The sequence below is a fragment of the Siphateles boraxobius genome, unplaced genomic scaffold (genome assembly GCF_051911475.1).
Source record: "Siphateles boraxobius isolate OS27281-9 unplaced genomic scaffold, OSU_SipBor_1 13, whole genome shotgun sequence".
Classification (NCBI taxonomy): domain Eukaryota; kingdom Metazoa; phylum Chordata; class Actinopteri; order Cypriniformes; family Leuciscidae; genus Siphateles; species Siphateles boraxobius.
In genome coordinates, this window is record NW_027508733.1 from 31,289,015 (window position 1) to 31,306,174 (window position 17,160).

A 17,160-nucleotide genomic window follows, 5' to 3' on the forward strand; every position below is an offset into this window, starting at 1 on the left:
AGAGAGAGGATGGGGGGGGGACTGATGACGTCGACTCTGGGAAGCTCCCAGTAGAAGGTGCGCGCCCGCGGGAGGGGCCGATAGAAAATGGCGAGTCTGTGCAGAAGGCAGCAATGCACGATCGAGAGGCGCGGCTTTCGGCAGGAACTTGATTCGTGGCGGCATAAACTCATTCACTGTGTAGGTAAGCTCGTTTAACCTAACATGCAGAATTGTCCAGTACAGCTTCACGTTCCGTGAATGTGTATATTTGTTGTAGGGGACTAGTGGAAATCAATTGCCTATAGCGGCGAGCGAAGCGGCTTTTTTGTCTCGCAACGATTTTTTCTCATAGCCGCTCACCACCCTCTGGACCTTATCCAAAAAAAAAATCGCAGTTATGAGTTTAGTTATGCGGCCGTAATATGAGCAATAATGTGTGTCAAGTGCACATTTGTTTTCATTTCACTGTGTAATAGTTAGTGTTTTGGCCCCGAGGTTATTTCTTTAAGTTATTTTTTTTTAAGAAAATTTGGGCGATGTTTATTTATTGTAAGCAGGGCGTGTTACGTGTACAGAGGGAATTGTGCATTGACCAATCAAATGCGTTCCTTTTGCCAGTGTGCGCGCTCCCTGTTTTATTGTAGGCTACTGTATTATTTGGGGTTGGGGGAGGGCTGTGCGCGTCCCCGCCCCACTGTCATGCTGCTGCGAGCGCGCGTCCTCCCTTCCCTCAAATCATCGGCGCTGGGGGAGCGCGCTTTGCTGCAATGGGGAAATGTCAGAAAATAATTTTGTATTTTAGGGGAAGGTGGGGGGTTGACAAAGAAAATGACACTGCGCATATTGCATAGTTGTTATCGCGGCCTTGTCAAGACCAGTTCTTGCTATACTGAGCATTTTAATATAATGGCTTGATATTAATCTGAACATTTTTGGGCGAATATATACGCGCTGATATTTGAGTCTATTTTGATGTGTTTTTTTTTTTTTTGGTTAATCGATTGCTCGCTTTGTCCGTGAACGAGTCTTGCCAGTGTAGCCAAAATGTCGTGTAAATAACAACATTATTTGTTTTTTAGGAATCCACGAGTCCCGTTTCAAAGTGTTACTCATATTTGTTTCTCATTTCCAAAAATATGATGGAAAATATTGGTTTCCCGCCCCTCCCCCTTTAAATCTAATGTTTCATTAGCTATGTTTAATCCTTTTAAATCGCCGTATCTGATGTTATTGGGAGATTATCTATTGAGTCTTAACCTCGAGGTTTCCTCGTTTTCAACCCTAGATTTGTGTTAATCTCCCTTTTAATGTCAGACAGAAAACCCTTGGCTTTTTGGCATCTGTTAACTGCAGCTTTTGAGTAAATGTTGGTCACTCTTTATCAACCAAAACAATGTAGATATTTCAAGGCATAGTGAACGGACAAAGTCTGATTATAATGTTGCTTTAATTACACATGATGCCACAAATACATTTTAGATGTCACATATGTGGATCTCTTGGTAAAGCTTTTATTGTGAATTTTGCTCTTATGTTTGTTCAACATGCTCTACATCATATCAAATATGATACACTTTTTTGTTTAAAATGACTAGGATGTGTTTTATTATCGAAGATGGCATGTGTCAGTGAAACCTGCTTAGTTATCCTCTCATGATATGAAAAAACTCCCAATCTCAAAATGTCTGTTTCAGGAAGTATCAAGGCACTGAGGTTATGTTGGTTAGATTTATTGCTCTTCTGTTCTTAAATATGAAAGATATTTGGCAGTGAGCCATTAAAGGGTTGGTTCATCCAAAAAAGAAAATTGTCCCATGATTTCCTTACCCTCAAGCCATCTTAGGTGTATATGACTTTCTTCTTTCAGCCAAACATTATCTGAGTATTATGAAGTAATATCCTGGCTCTTCCAAGCTTTATAATGGGAGTGAATGGTTGAAGATATTTTGAAGCCCAAAAAAGCACACCCTTCATCATAAAAGTAATCCATATGACTCCAGGGGGTTAATAAAGGCCTTCTGAAGCACAGCCACGCATTTTTGTAAGAAAGATATCCATATTTATAACTTTATAAACTATAATCCATGGCTTCCGGTAACGGCGGATGAGTGACCTCTGACCCGACGCATGACGTATTGACGAACACAGAAGTGTTACCGGAAGCCAGTGATTATATTTTTCTTACAAAAACAATCGCTTTGCTTCAGAAGGCCTTTATTACCCCTCTGGAGTCGTATTACTTTTATGACGAATGGATGCGCTTTTTTGGAGCTTCAAAATCTCAGGCGTTACTTCCATTATAAAGCTTGGAACAGCCAGGATATTTTTTAATATAACTCTGATTGTGTTTGGCTGAAATAATAAAGTCATACACCTAGGATTGCTTGAGGGTGAGGAAATTATGGGATCATTTTCATTTTTGGGTGAACTATCCCTTTAATTATTTCCTTACAAATTATGGAAATTTCTATAGCCTAGTTAATATATTTTTTTCCTGATACGTTCTGCTCTAAAATATTACATTGTAGCCTATAAGATTGTTTCTTTGAGAGTACAATCTCTATGAATTTAAAAAAAAATCCTTCTAGTAATCACAAATGACAATGTTATGGAGAAATGATTATTGTGTGGGAACTCTATTTTAAATATAATTGCTGTGTTTAAGGCTTAAAGATTAGTTGCTTCTTGTATCTTGCGCTGTGTAGTTATTTCTGTCCATCATAAGAGATTAATTCCAAGTACATTTTGAGGAAATCTAGGCTAAATATTTTGGGCTTAGCCTATTGGAAATTTGCAGTGAATTCATAACGAGAGCTTAGCTTTATCATGTGTTTTTAGAGGTAAAAAGTAACCAAAGCCATTAATACCCCACCGTATTTCTGAAATCTAGAAGTGTGTAAAAGTTGATTCACACCTTCATGAAAAAGATTTTTCTCTGTTGATAACGCTTTAGGGAGCATCATAAATCATTCCCTCAAACTTTTTTTCCAGGGTCAAAGTTCCATAATCCAAACTCTATTGTTGTTAACAAACTGTCCAGCATTCCAGCATTGATAGAAGTTGCAACGTTTAGAAACACAATTTTTTTCATTGCAAGCCAATTAATTTGGACTGTCAGTATCATATTTTGCCATACATTTCTTTTTCCGTGTTTGTTTGTAGTCTGATACTAAATCACCCTCTGTAATGTAACATGAACTATTATGTTTCCTACAGGCTAGCTTTTCCTGTTTGTTGTTGGCAACTTTGATACAGCTTTGCATCATGGGTACAGCAGTGGTTCTCAAACTGATGGCATCCTTAAAGGACTGATTGCCCGAAATGGTTAATAACCTGATTAAAAATGACTCTTGATAATAATAAATTCATAATAATTGTCAAAAATGTATAATTAAATTCATTAACTCATAACTGTTTTTATTTACATTAATTTTATGATAAGCATTTCAGTTGTGCCATTTCTTGTCATTGATTTTCATTTACTTTAAGAAACAGTCTATTATGAGACCCCTGAATAGGATTTTGGGTGTTAGGAGGACGTCTGTTATGGATGTTTCATTTGGTTAAGGTGCCTGTGTTTTAATTAGCCAAATTTATTCCATCTGCTGTTTGTTTTCACCCCCTGCAAAGAGTTTATCCATACACGGACCCGGCGGTCCGGTGCCAAACCTAACCTCGGCTTTCCTGGCTCTTTTCGGACTCTTTCTGTGTGAATTTGTCAGCACACATTTGGTGTCATGCTCGACAGAGTCACAAATTCAAACAAAACTGAAGGTCAAAGCTGCTTGCTGTGAGAACCATTACCATCAGGAAAAATGTCACTTTTTATTTTTATCTCTAGTCATCATCTACCTCCCCCTCTCTCTTCGAAAGCTTCCCTATGCGTCCGCCTTTCCTCTCTTTTCATCAAAGATCAGCAACAACCTTATGGCCAATTATGTTTCTTGCAACATTTCTCTCAAATATAGGGCTATTTTGGATATTCCTTTGACATTTTATCAATGCCTTATAGTCTCCAGTTTTGGTCTAATCCATACTAGATATATAATAGCCTATACTAGTGCTTTAGTAGTTCCTGTAGTTCTTCTCAAATATATTGGTTGATAATCATGCATTTTTAGTTTTGGTGGTTTGAGAATCGTTTCGACACATATTGAGAGCGACTTTATACCTTTATTTTTCTAGCTTGACCGTAAAACGCTTCTAGCAGCTCTTGAACATCCACCCCCAACTGAAGAGGTTGTTAAAGAAGCGTCTGGAGCTATTTGACGACAGTTTCCAGCAGATTTAATTGGTATGTAGGCTGCAAGAAGGTGCATTGATTCAAGTTGCATTCGTTTTGACCACCGCTGAAAATCAACAGCATTTTAAATTGATTAAAAAAAATTGTCATCTGAATTATGTATGGATCTTTTTTTTTCTCTGTGGGGATGTTGAGATGCTGCAAATAAGGAAAATACTGCAGTGAATTTGTATTACATTTTTTTTAATAGTTATATGCTCCATAAAGCCTAGGTTAGTTGCATTCAGTGTTTTAAATGAAAACACTGAATGTGTTTTCATTTAAAACACTGTGTTTTTCAATGAAATACAATTACTGTTAGGTTGCATTGCACTTAAGTTAAACTAAATTTTTTTTTTTAAGATGAAAATGAAAGAAAATGAAAGACATGTTTTGTTTGCACCATTGGAGAAGCCGGTTTATAATCACAATAGTAACTGTGATTATGTTATAGTGGCGCAGCTAAGGAACTAAAACATTGATTCTTCATGATTTCAGCGTGTATTATCGAGTTTACAGCTACGGTTTCCATCACAGCTTTGAAGCTGTCAGGGTTTCACTAAACCATGTAAACTACTTTAAATGTACTAGTACTACACTCCCACAGAGATAATACTTTTGGTTTTTCCACTGGATTTTTCTCAACAGTTGGGATCTTAAATATGCCAGGCTTCTGTGCCTAAGTATTTTGACATCTGGGAAGTCTGTTTCCATTATTATTTCCTTTAAAACCCTAGGGATTCTCATTCTGTCAAATGACATCTAGATTAAATCCGTACTTTATCCCAATTCTGACTTTTTTGACTTCTCATTTCATGCAAATCCTGTTCTTTTTGTGTGTGTGTGTGTCCATGTACATAGTGATTTTTTAAATTAAAGGCACAATATGGTAGATTTTTGGATTAAAATATCCAAAAACCATTAGAACAGTGTTATGTTTTCTTTACTTGAGTACTTACATTATCTCACGTTTCCAACAATGTTTAAATCCATAGAAATCAGCAAGTTTAACCAGTGTAACATTGATGTCATATCTGCGTTACCCTAGATTTCCAGTTTTACTTCCGTAGAAATCATGGAAACACCAAAGACGCTTTAATAAATATTTTTTTTTTATAGCAACTGTTTGGATACATTAATTGACAGAAAACTAATCATTGTTTTAAAGCTCAACACAGTAGTGTTATAACAACTTTCAACACACTCAAATGTATTTTAGTATGATTGTTTTGACCAAGTCAAACACCGCTGTGTTACTCCACCGTTTTAATTTGTCAAATAAAATGGCCAGTATGAGTAGTAGCCTATTCAGCACTTGCGGCTGTTTCATTAGAATGAAATAAAATAATGTGAATTTAAGTGATCAATCATAACAGTTCAAGAGGAAGACATTAATACATACATACTGTGCCTTTTAGTAGATCAGTTGGTATTTTGGATGTCAGACGCAAATGAATAATAATTGTAAAATAAATCTTTCACATGTTAAAGAACAGTTTGAAATGCTTTCCCCTAAATTCCCAAAAGATTCTAGGTAAGCAAATCCTTTGATTTGATAAAATAAACATTCTTTTACAGCCTCTTGCCCAACTTTGGGAGTGTTTCTTTTTGATATCCTGTAACCTTAAAGACAAGATAAGCTAAATTTTCTCTCTTCCTCTTTCTGTGCTGAAGTTCATTTTAGCCTTTAGCAAAACTCTCTGTAAATTCAAGTGTGTCAAAAATCTGCCATATGGTTTACAATTTTTTTTGTCTACTTCTCATGTGACTCTGTGTGGTTGTTATCCATTAAACCCCCTGAACACTTGCTGTGTTGGGAATGAGTTTAGATTAGGGTGAGGGTTGAAGGAAATTTGACATTATTTTTGCTGTCGATGTTTTCTGGGAACTGTTGGAATGCTGACGCAGATTTCTGTGGCAAATTAGTGAAAACCACTCAGTCTAGTTTTCAGGTTTTAATGTTTTATGGTGGTACAATTCCTAAATGCTAAAAACATTTTAGCGTCACTTTTAGCAAAGTAGTTTAAATCTTTTTGAAACATACTTGTGAAATGTTGTACACAAAGACATTTATACGTTTTCCAAAACTGGTTGCAGTTATTTGATGGATATTTCGCATGCATCAATGTTATTTGAGTAACTTTTTTTTTACCCCGGATTTTGTGGTTAAAATTTTGAATGCTTCAGTAATATTTAATCTAGATGCTTCCCTGCAAATATATTGAACCAAATGTGAACAAAAGTCACTCTATCATGAAGTAAAAGCCACTGTTAATGTTTCTTGTGGAGCTTCATGACATTGTTTAACATTAACAATAATATTGATTAATATTTTTATGGTTATTGTTAAAGTATTTTCATGTATTTTTGGGTTATGATTAGCTGTATTAGGGATCGGTTGCGATGGTCGACTAGTCAAATAAAGTACTTGTCTATTAGTGAGGGTTTTCTGAGAATTTTTTGCACCAATAGGCTACTTAAATTGCATCCTGTTAGAATGTTTTGCTCAGTAAAACTCTACTAAAAGGTTGGTTGTGTGTGTAAAAAATAATGAATTGTATGTTTTGGATTGACCTGAGCCTGTTCTAGTCCTTTAAAAGGGATGAACTTCTCTGAGAGAGTTTACAAGCATGTAGTTTTGCCCATCCCTGAGTTCTATGCTTGTATCATTCATTTTCTCCTACATCGATCCTACATCCATCTGGATTCCAACACGTGAAGGATTTCTTTTGTTTCTCATAGAGCAGGAATCCATGTGAAAATCATATGAAAAGAGCTGGCTGAAATCTCATATCAATTACATGCCCCCCCCCCCCCCCCCCCCCCCCCCCCCCCCCGAATAGAGATGATTTTATACTCTGGTGATCTGATGACTATTGTCTTCAGGGTCTTTGTGCTATTAAATGAGGATTAATTGTGAATCCCATTGTTCAGTAGCGGCCACTATTACAAAAGTAAAATTATGTATTAACTATCCTGAATTATTATTATTATAAAACTATTTATTTCTGGTCATTTGAACATTCGCAAATGGTTTAGGATTTTTCCACACAGTTCTGATTAAAAGTAATTTAGTGGAACACATTATCTCTCCAGCCAAGTTATTACTTTTTGTCGTTTTTTTAAATGTATTTTTTTACCTATTCCAAAGCTAGATTATATCTCATTTAAACCCTTATAACCTATTTGAGCAAATATAGGGAGTATGAAGTGATGTTATTTGCTGAAGTTTGGGTTGTTTTGTGTTTCTCATAAATGAGAAATGAGAAACACAAAGCAATAAACCTGGATATATATTGGTGTTTGGTTGAATTATGATATTTTCATGGTAGTTTAACAGTTTCTTGGTAAATCTTAACGCTGTTTAATTGTGGGGCATCATTGGGGAAAAAATCCTTTTTTAAATCCTACTTTTTTACCAAACATTTTCTGAATACTGCACTGACTTAACTGGTCTTGGATGTGCAGTTTTTGATTTGTCCTGTGAGGGACCTGGAGTATTTAAGACAGATTGATTTGTGGGAAACTGTTTTTGAATGGAGTATCGCATCACCTGATTTGTATGTAGACTTGAGAGATGAAGTTTTCCTTTCACTCATATATTGTTGAATTATCACACTGGCATACAATGGATACATGTTCTCTGATGTCTTTTTGAAAGTAGTTCACCCATAAAAGAAACCATTTTCTGGAACTCAGGATTTAAGCTGCTCTTTTACACTTACAGTGGAAATTGTCCCAATTCACTTTTAAAGACAGCATATAAAGACAATTCACTTTCATTATATGGAAAAGAGCAGCTTGGACATTCTGAAGAATGTCTTCTTTTATGTTTCTCTGAAGAAAGAACATTTGAAAAACATTTTTTTTTTTTTTTGGTGGTGGTGGTGAATTATACGCCTTTAGAGGGATTTGATTTCTTATGGTGGTTTTGTTTATGAAAAATTTTGAATGTACTGCATTAAACATTTGGAACATAGTTGGCAACAGTGACTGCATGGTTGAAATAATCATATCTATACAATATAATATAGAATATAACCCCCCCCCCCCCCCCCCCCAAAAAAAAATAGATACATTTTTGTTATATCCCTCAACCCTATTAAATGAACAGACTGATAGAAGGATATTATTGATCCAAGGTTCAGGTGCAAAATAGCAGCAATGTAATACACACACGATGAAGGCTATGCCTTTTTTGTAAGTGCTTTCATTCTCAGATTGTCCTTAAGCTATAAAAAATAATGTAGTTTTTTTAATGAAAAATTAATTCTGTGAAAGAAATATATATTTTTAAATGTGCTGCAAATGTTCTGTGGGTTTACATGGAGATCGCCACATCGATTAACGTGCTAGTCGTGAAATTAAACCATTTGCCGTGACTCATTTAACGTAGAGCGCCTTGCAAACATGAAGTATTGTGGTATATTGATCTATTCTTTAAAAAATAATGGCTTTTTGGGGGGGAAAAATATTTTTTGGTGAACACTTAACCCTATAAATAACCTGCTTTGCAGTGGACTTAAATCCACATCTACTTTAACCTAATGCTTCACATTTGGTACTTAATGGCCAAGTAAACATTGCTTTTGACACTAATCACCACCATCAAAAGCTTAAAATTGCCTTTCGTAGCCAATAGTTCATTTTTATGACAACTGGTGCATGTGCGAGATGTACATTCCCTGCAATTGGGGCTTGATGACCTAAAAGGTCCTGTCATAGAAGGCCGATGTCCTGTTGGGTTAAATTTGATTGGCCATTCCCTCAAAGCACATCTGCGGGTTTACAGTTTTCCCGCACCCTAATTCAAACACAATCTGGGTCAAGAGCGGCCCCAATGACATTGTTTAACCTCCTCTCCAAATAACACTTCTGCACTTACAATGTTCTTGCTGGAATTGAACAAGGAAAAATAAAATAGCGGATGCACTTGAGTCTGTTTTCTCTGTTTTTCACAGCATTTTGTGCAGTAGCTTGCACCTTGTTGCAGGAATGTTCTGTTTTTTTTTTTTTTTTTGCTGGAAAAGCAATGTATTTCAGGTAATAGGAAAAAATTATCTGGAAGACGGCAAAGTCTGCTTTTATCCTTTATCTTTATGATCTTCATAGTGTTTCCTACTAGGTTAGACAAAAGACTTAGTATTCAGACATTTTACAATGCAAACAAGATTTGAATATATTTTTGAATAATATTTATTTATTTGCTGCCTTTTTACTTTATTTAGATTCTAGTCTCTTGGGGTATCAAGTAATATTTGTTATCTAAATTTGGCTATTGCTTTGATACTTAAGATGTTGCATTAATTTGCATATTTTTGAGAGTGTTAACAAAAGTGACAAAAAGGAAAATGCTAAAGTTTTTATTTAGTGAATTCAGTCAAGATAGGGTACAGCAATGGGCATGATATTTTTGGAAAGTCAGTTTATATTATTATTGTGTTATATGTATTATTGACTGTGTTATATGACAGTTTTTCGGTTCTTGCCTGATAACTGTCAATTCTGATGAATGTTGCACATTTTCTGTTTTCAAAAAGTTTTGGTTGAACCTTTCTTCATACAAATGTGTCACGAACTGCTACGAGACAAGAAGGTTGAGGATCCAAATGCAGTATTTATTGAACAGGGTAATCCAAAGACGTTATCCAAAGTACAGGCAGTGTCAAACACAGACAGGCAGCCCATATAAACAAACACAACACGGCAGGGAACACGGGCAAAAGAGTAATTCACGGAACAGGGAAGAAATCCAAAACCAAGAGACATGAAACCAGGGAGAATGCTCGGAATTGCTGTGTAACACTAAACAAGACTTTACAGATAATGAATGAGAAAACCAGAGGTGCGTCCCAATTTGCATACTATCTGTCCTAAATAGTATTCGAAAATAGAATTAGGACGTCCCAAATCGTAGTATGTTGAAATGAGTGTTTTAAAGATACCCGGATGGTATACTATTTCCAGTCAGAATCCGAAGTGCAGATCGATGCACACTCTAACGGCTAATATTGCCCACAACCCATCGCGCGTTGGACGAGGATTCGGTTAGAACTACAAATACGAGTGAAAAGTGTTAAAAAACTACAGACATGGAGGATGCGCGAGTTCGCCAGTTATGTAGAGAGGTTTAGACAAAGGGATTTGAGTGATTTAATTATCAGTATCTAACCTGACGAAAATGTATTTATTCAACGTTGTCTACATTATATTGCACCTGAAGCAGCATTGTGAACTTTTGTAAAGATACGTTTAGCCATTACCTTTTAAATGCATCATTATATTCAAATTGCAAACACATGAGGAGAGTTTCCGCATGAAAGACCCATTACTGGCAGAAGAACGTGCGACTACAGTTATCTCCGAAACGCTAGAAAATTAAATTAGATTGAATGGAGGATTTTAACTGTGACAAGATGATTGACAGGGCAGTTTACGGTGACAGGAACACGCAACAGATCTGTCCGTTAAAGATGACGGAAGTATTATGTCCCTGCCAAAGCTTACCTACTCTTTTGCTACACACTCAAAAGTATGTACTTTTTCTTCACAAAAAGAGTACATACTTTTAGGGCGTAGGCGAATTGAGACGCAGCACAGGCTTATATGGGGTGAGCTAAACAAGATAATGAGACACAGGTGAATGTGATAATGGATGAAGAGTCCGGGCAGTGAGTTATGAGAGATGTAGTTTGTGAGGGAATGACAATAGTCTGATGTTGAGGGCCTCTGGTGGCTCTCAAGGACCCTCCAGCTGGTGACCGTTACTAAATGTGTATATGTGTTTAAAACAAATTCTATTATAATTAATTTTTTCTGTAATTTTCAGAAAATTCTAATTCTAATTTTCTTGAGCCCTTAATTACACATTACTATAATATTAAAGGTTACAATTAATAACAGAGCCCAAGTTATTAAATTTGCTGCTAATCATTTTAAGATATAATAATCAACACTCATAAAAAAACTTTTGTACTGTAAATTGCACATAAGGCAGGTTTTACATTAACTTTTTAATCTAATTATAAAGTTAATTTTCTACTCCAAATAATTTTTGAAATATAATCATTTACACAGTGGCTGTCAAAACTTGTTTTCATGACAAATTTATTTAAGCATACATTAAATATCAAGACATTACTAACAGGTAAAGTAAATAATGGATTTCTCTATCAAACTAACCTGCTATTGGCACTTAAATACCTGAGGGAAATGTAATGCTACGTGAGATATTATTCTCAAGCTGTTTTATTGATATCTTTCCGCAGTTGAAACACTAGTTAAGAGACAGTGAGCCTCTTCTTCTTCTGCACTTTTTACTGGTAGAAAAAAGCGTCGCCCCCTTCTGGATTGGAGTGTGGATTGCCTGTAATGAATGTATTTGTAGTGCGACCGCATGCACTGAACTGTGACGTCCATACCGTACGGTTCGGACGAATACCTAGGGTTGGGTTATCGTTTGAATTTTAACAATTACGATTTTGATTCTGCTTATCGATTCTGATTCTTATCGATTCCTAATTTCAATTCTAATAAGATTAAAAAAAAATCAACAGGCTAAAGAACAACTTACGACTTTTACGACAGAACGTTTGCCTGTGGTTTAGAAATAGCATAGAAAAACAACTAGTCTAACTAAAAAAAAAAAACTTATTTAGTCCTATTGTAAAACATTTAATTGTAGCTGAATATCATGAACAAAAATCAACAGGCTAAAGAACAACTTACGCAAGGAACATTTGTCTGTGGTTTAAAAATACCAAAGAAAAACTACTAGCCTTTATATTTTAATATAAATTTCAAGCATTCGCAGCAAATGGATACAACTGTACAAAGATACGATTGAAATAAACTGTTTTTTAAGATTTTTGGGTATTCAGGTACAGATACTGTTATCAAATGTAAAATAACACTGCACTTTATGAATAAAATATACATTACAAATATAGTTACAAAAGTTATTCAGTCAAGAACGAGTGAATTTTCTCTTTGACTTTTGTTGTTATAGAGACGGCAGCTGCTGTCACTTTAAAGGTGCTCTAAGCAATGTCGGGTGACGTCACTTCTTGTTGACGTTTTAAGTATTGTCAAACAAAACGAAGGCTAGCTTGACCCTCCCTCTCCCTCATCCGCGCACTAACCCCCCAAATCCTTCTCGTCGGTTATTGGCTGGAACAGTTTGTTATGTTTCGTGGTGCGGGTTTGCCCAGTTTGGTTTTGTTGCCGTTTGTGGAGCCTGGGGTGTTGTCGAGCCAGATGTGGGCCGGATCTGGGCCGACACTATGTTGCTGTCTGGGAAACAGTTAAACGATATTTTGTCTCTTGCCACACTTCTTGCCGGAGTTCGGTAGTGGACTAGCCTTCCCGCTAACTTCACAATAGAGTCCTTTACTGCAGGTTTTTGTCCGAGACGAGTCGACGAGAGGCGACAGCACTCCGCTTTCCTCGCCGCTAGTTCTTTGACGTAGGCTTTGTGCTTCAGGCGTTAGGAGCAGGGCCGTTCTGGAGTGTTTCCCAAAAGCATCATTAGCCAACTATGGTCGCAAGTTCCGTCATTATCAGCATAGTTCAGCGAGTCGGTGTTTCCCGAAACCATCATTCCAACAAACATTCGCAAACAGTATAGCAAAGATGTGTGGTTTGAACGACAGATCTCAGCCTGTGGTTAGAAGCAGAGTTTCTTGTTTTCATGACGTGGCCTTAATTAATCCTTATATTTCGAATAGATACAAATGTCATTTACGTCTTTTAGTTTGTCAAGAGATTTAAAGCACAGTTTTTGAAGAGTGTGCACATGCTCTAGTACGTAAGAACGAGCATATAATTGAATCGGGAATTAAGCAAAATAACTGAGAAAAAATAAGAGATAGTCCTCAGATGCCATGTCAAAACATCTAGCGTTAATTCGATCTCAAACAGTTTCATTAAAAGGAGTTATTACTCCAACACATGCGTGACATCATAAACCAACGTAGTTGCGACAGTACAGTTTCGGGAAACAGTAGTGACTAGTAGTGTAGTGAAAATTAACGGAGTCGCGGGTTGCGTTTTTTTTTTGGGCTATATTTATTATGTACTGCGGGCGCAACAAAAAAGGCCCTTTGTGGGAATCTAGCCGTTGTCTAATCTGATTGGACACTGTCAAATTGGGCTAGTTTTCATTCCATTTGGGCGGGTTTTGAGTTGTCATTGGGCTTGAAATATTTCTGGAACCTGGCAACCCTGGTTTCGGGAAACAGTCATGACTAGCTAGTTGATTTCTTCAACGATGCATCGTAGTTTTAGTTCAGCAGCGTGTTGCGTCGTTGTGTGGGAAACACACTCCAGGCCACTGAATCCTTGTTGCTCCGTACGACGTGTCTGCTCTGCGCATCTTCTCCTAGATCGGGGCGAAACCAAACCACTTCCTGACGTCTTCGTTCGCTATGTGGTCCCATCGCTTTAGCCCATCCGCATCTCCATAACACGCAGAGCCTGTTCGTGTTTCACAGGGCCAACAATGATCTGATAGATCTCGGCCTTGAGACTGTCAGGCATCCGTTCAAGTTGTTGTCTTTAAAAACAGACAGAGCAGTTTAACAGTTAAAGCTCAGAATGCTAATTAAAACATCACAAATATATTTGTAGTTAAGAAAAAGTCTAAATTAACTATTCAACCTCACTGAGTCCTGAATAAATGCGAGTACCTAATTTTCTGTCATTCGATCAGTCATATAATCAGTATTATATCTACCATCTTCCACCTTGATCTCAGAGTATCGTTATTAAAAACTCATATCAGTCATTATTAAATCTCCATGCACTGTATCCAACCATTTTAACACTAACTTACCTTCCCTTTTACCTATTGCCCTTCATCTAATGCCTTCATCTCTAGTCGACGTTCCTACGGCATTCTCTGTTACGGCCAGCGCGTTTAAATACTTTCTAACTTCATCAGATGCTACACCACATCAGTTGAGGATCATAATTAGTCATTCATCTGCAAACAAAGACCCGTATGAAATGGAGGATGGGGGAGATATCCTGATTCGATCCTGCTTTTATACCATGCGTGTCCTTTAGAATTCAAAAGCCAGACAAGCAGAGTTTTTAAAAGCAGGTTTTCAATCGCAATCCAAACATGTTATATATATAGTCCAAAAAAGATGATTGACAGGCAGCAGGAGACAAAGGGATGGAGGAAAGGCTAATTAAGAGAAGTATAGCGATCTCGCGCATTGTCACTAAGCAACGTATAAAAACCTTCTTTTACACCCTGAGGTTAGGAAGCACACGTCTGAGAAAAGCCAGTCTGCCTCCATAAACTTCCCTTTTTTCTGTTCTTTCTTTAATAATAAAGTATGTGAACCTTGCGACCTCATAATTAGCTTTTTCAGCAGTCTTTCAAATTAATTAGTTTGATGTCTGTGTATGAAATGTGGAGATAGAGGGCATCAAAATGGCAGTAGCATTACGCTTATTTATAACATTAATCTCACACAGGTGATGTGGCACTCTTTTATTTAAGCTTCTGCTATGAAAGAAAACAGGTTTTTAGGGGTTGCAGTTCTTGAATGAACAAAACATTAAGCTTTTACATAAAGCAAAGTGGTTAATGGTGCTGAGCTGTGATGCTCACGCGGACTCTGGAGGTTCAAATCCGGCTTTCAACGTGTCTCTTCCCTTCATTTTCTGTCGTTTTTTGCACTTTCTTTACAAAGGCCAAGGTAAACAAAAAGGCCAAATAATTCGATTTGGGTTTTTTTGTCAAAAAGGTTAAAAACGTTTTTCTCATTAAAAACGAAGGCCAAACATAAAAAAGCAAGGAAAGTTGTATGTTGTGAATTATTTGTTTCTTTTTTTTTGAGCCAAAGAAATACTACATTTCCCCCCCCCCCCCCCCCCCCCCCTTTTTTTTGTCTTTCTTTTTTTTTGGAAGTGTTCGAAGCATTTGACACAGCAAGGTCAGCTGTGAGCAATGCTTTTATGCCCGTGTTTACAATTTATTTGGAATTGAAGTTAATTGACTTTGGCAGAACGTGTGAATTGAAGCGTAGAAAAACCTATAAAGCACTTCCCTGTATGAGAATAGAGAATTCCGTCTATTGATATCACATAGACACCAACAGCAGTCACATGAGATATCTGCGCTATTCACTCAGCATTGGTTTGTATTTGTGTGGCGTTCACCTTGCAGGTGATTGAGACAAGAGCAGAAATCTACTTTCTCAAGGGTGAATCTATCCAGCCTCAGTATAAGCAGCCAAAGGTAATCTTTGTTACCTCAACATCTGTTCCACTTCACGAAAAATATGAGCGTCTTAAACACTGAATAAAACATAAGCGTTTGAAAAGCGCTCGCTTTTTATGAACAAAGTGTCACTGAGTCTAGGATAATGATTTGTGAATTTATTTTCTGTTAGTAAAGAATGTGAAAATAGATGCCAAATTGATTACTTTTATATTTATTTAATTTGAAACTATTATGGTTATATTTTAACTTGCTGAAAAATATAAATATAATATAAAAAACAATGAATATTCATATTATTTCTAAATAAATGTTAGAATATATTTAATATATTATGTATTATAATATATTTTCATTTATATTTAAATCATTGATACCATAACATTAATAATAATAAGAAAAAGAAGAATTTACTGAATTTATTCTCTGCTCAGAGTTTACCTACGTTCATTTTCATGGACTTGTTTGAACAAATCCCAAACACTAAACGCACATAGAAGTTTATTTATATTACAGACATAAATAATACCTAAAAGTTATTTGTATGGAAGCTTGTTTTCCTCCAAGGAATATTAAATACAAAAGGTAATTGTGACTTTTTATCGTGCAATTCTTACTTTTCCCCCCTCAGAATTGCATGACATAAAGTCGCAATTCTGACTTCTTTTCTCAGAATTATAAACTTCTCTATATCTCACTTTATGAGATATAAACTCGCAATTGTGGAAAAAAGTCAGAACTTTGAGAAAAAAGTCCGAATTGTGAGATACAAACTCTATAAAGACTGAGTTTATATCCCATTTTTGCCAGTTTATATCCTGCAATTCTGACTTTATATCACACAATTGTGTGAGGCTTGTATTTTATTTAATTTTTTATATATATATATATATATATATATATATATTGTTTTTTTTTTTTTTTAGACAAACTGGAGTGGATGTTATCATACCTCGATGCTTCTTTTAATATTTCTAATAGTCAGCGTTCCCAGCATACATTGAAGCTCACACTATTTAGATATGTGTTTTGTATAATATATTGAAAAGGTATATTAAAGATAGTGGGACCTATCAAACATTACTTTAGATTAGCTCTATAGTATTCTAGCTACATTTCTTGGTGCTTGAAAATTAGAGCACATTAAAAATTGATTTAATTTATTTTTATGTGTCAAAGGAATAATAAAAGATATCATGCTTGCGTTTTACAATTGAAATCCTAATCATTTCAGTGGCCTTCAGTCGGATAATTAAATAATTGGATAATTAATTAGGCGTTCTGCTTTTGGCACATGGTGCACTGAATAAATCATTGGCCCCAACAGGATCGTTGAACTGCGCAGCATGACTCCTGCGTGCCGCCACACTGTCTTCAGCCCACAGATTCCTGTCAGAGAGTTTCAGGAAAACGTTGCTGCTTTTCCCCCACTTCTAAATGTATAGAATAGCCATCAGGGTCACAATTGCAGGTTCTCCACAGATTTAGGATTGCTTTCTCAAACACTGCGGCTTTTTTTGTGGGTTAACTCCTTAACCAAACAAAGAGAAATGACCCATTTTCCTCCACCCCTCCCCAATTTGAATAAGCTCGGAGTGAAATTGGATAAATGCAGTTGAGAAACTACTCTTTAAACACAACAGTGGACTCAAGAATGAGGGCA

At 36.2% G+C, this 17,160-nt stretch overlaps 1 protein-coding gene across 2 annotated transcripts in view; it reads left to right on the top strand.

Annotated features, from left to right (window-relative positions):
* The first annotated feature begins 23 nt into the window (after nt 1-23).
* lcor (ligand dependent nuclear receptor corepressor) overlaps nt 24-17,160 on the top strand; it is a 38,654-nt gene continuing 21,517 nt past the window's right edge. For both annotated transcript variants that reach the window (XM_077227007.1, XM_077227008.1), the window contains exon 1: nt 24-184. In XM_077227007.1, coding sequence (XP_077083122.1) covers nt 88-184 — 97 coding nt within the window. In that variant the 5' untranslated portion in view covers nt 24-87. The remainder of the gene's footprint in view (nt 185-17,160) is intronic.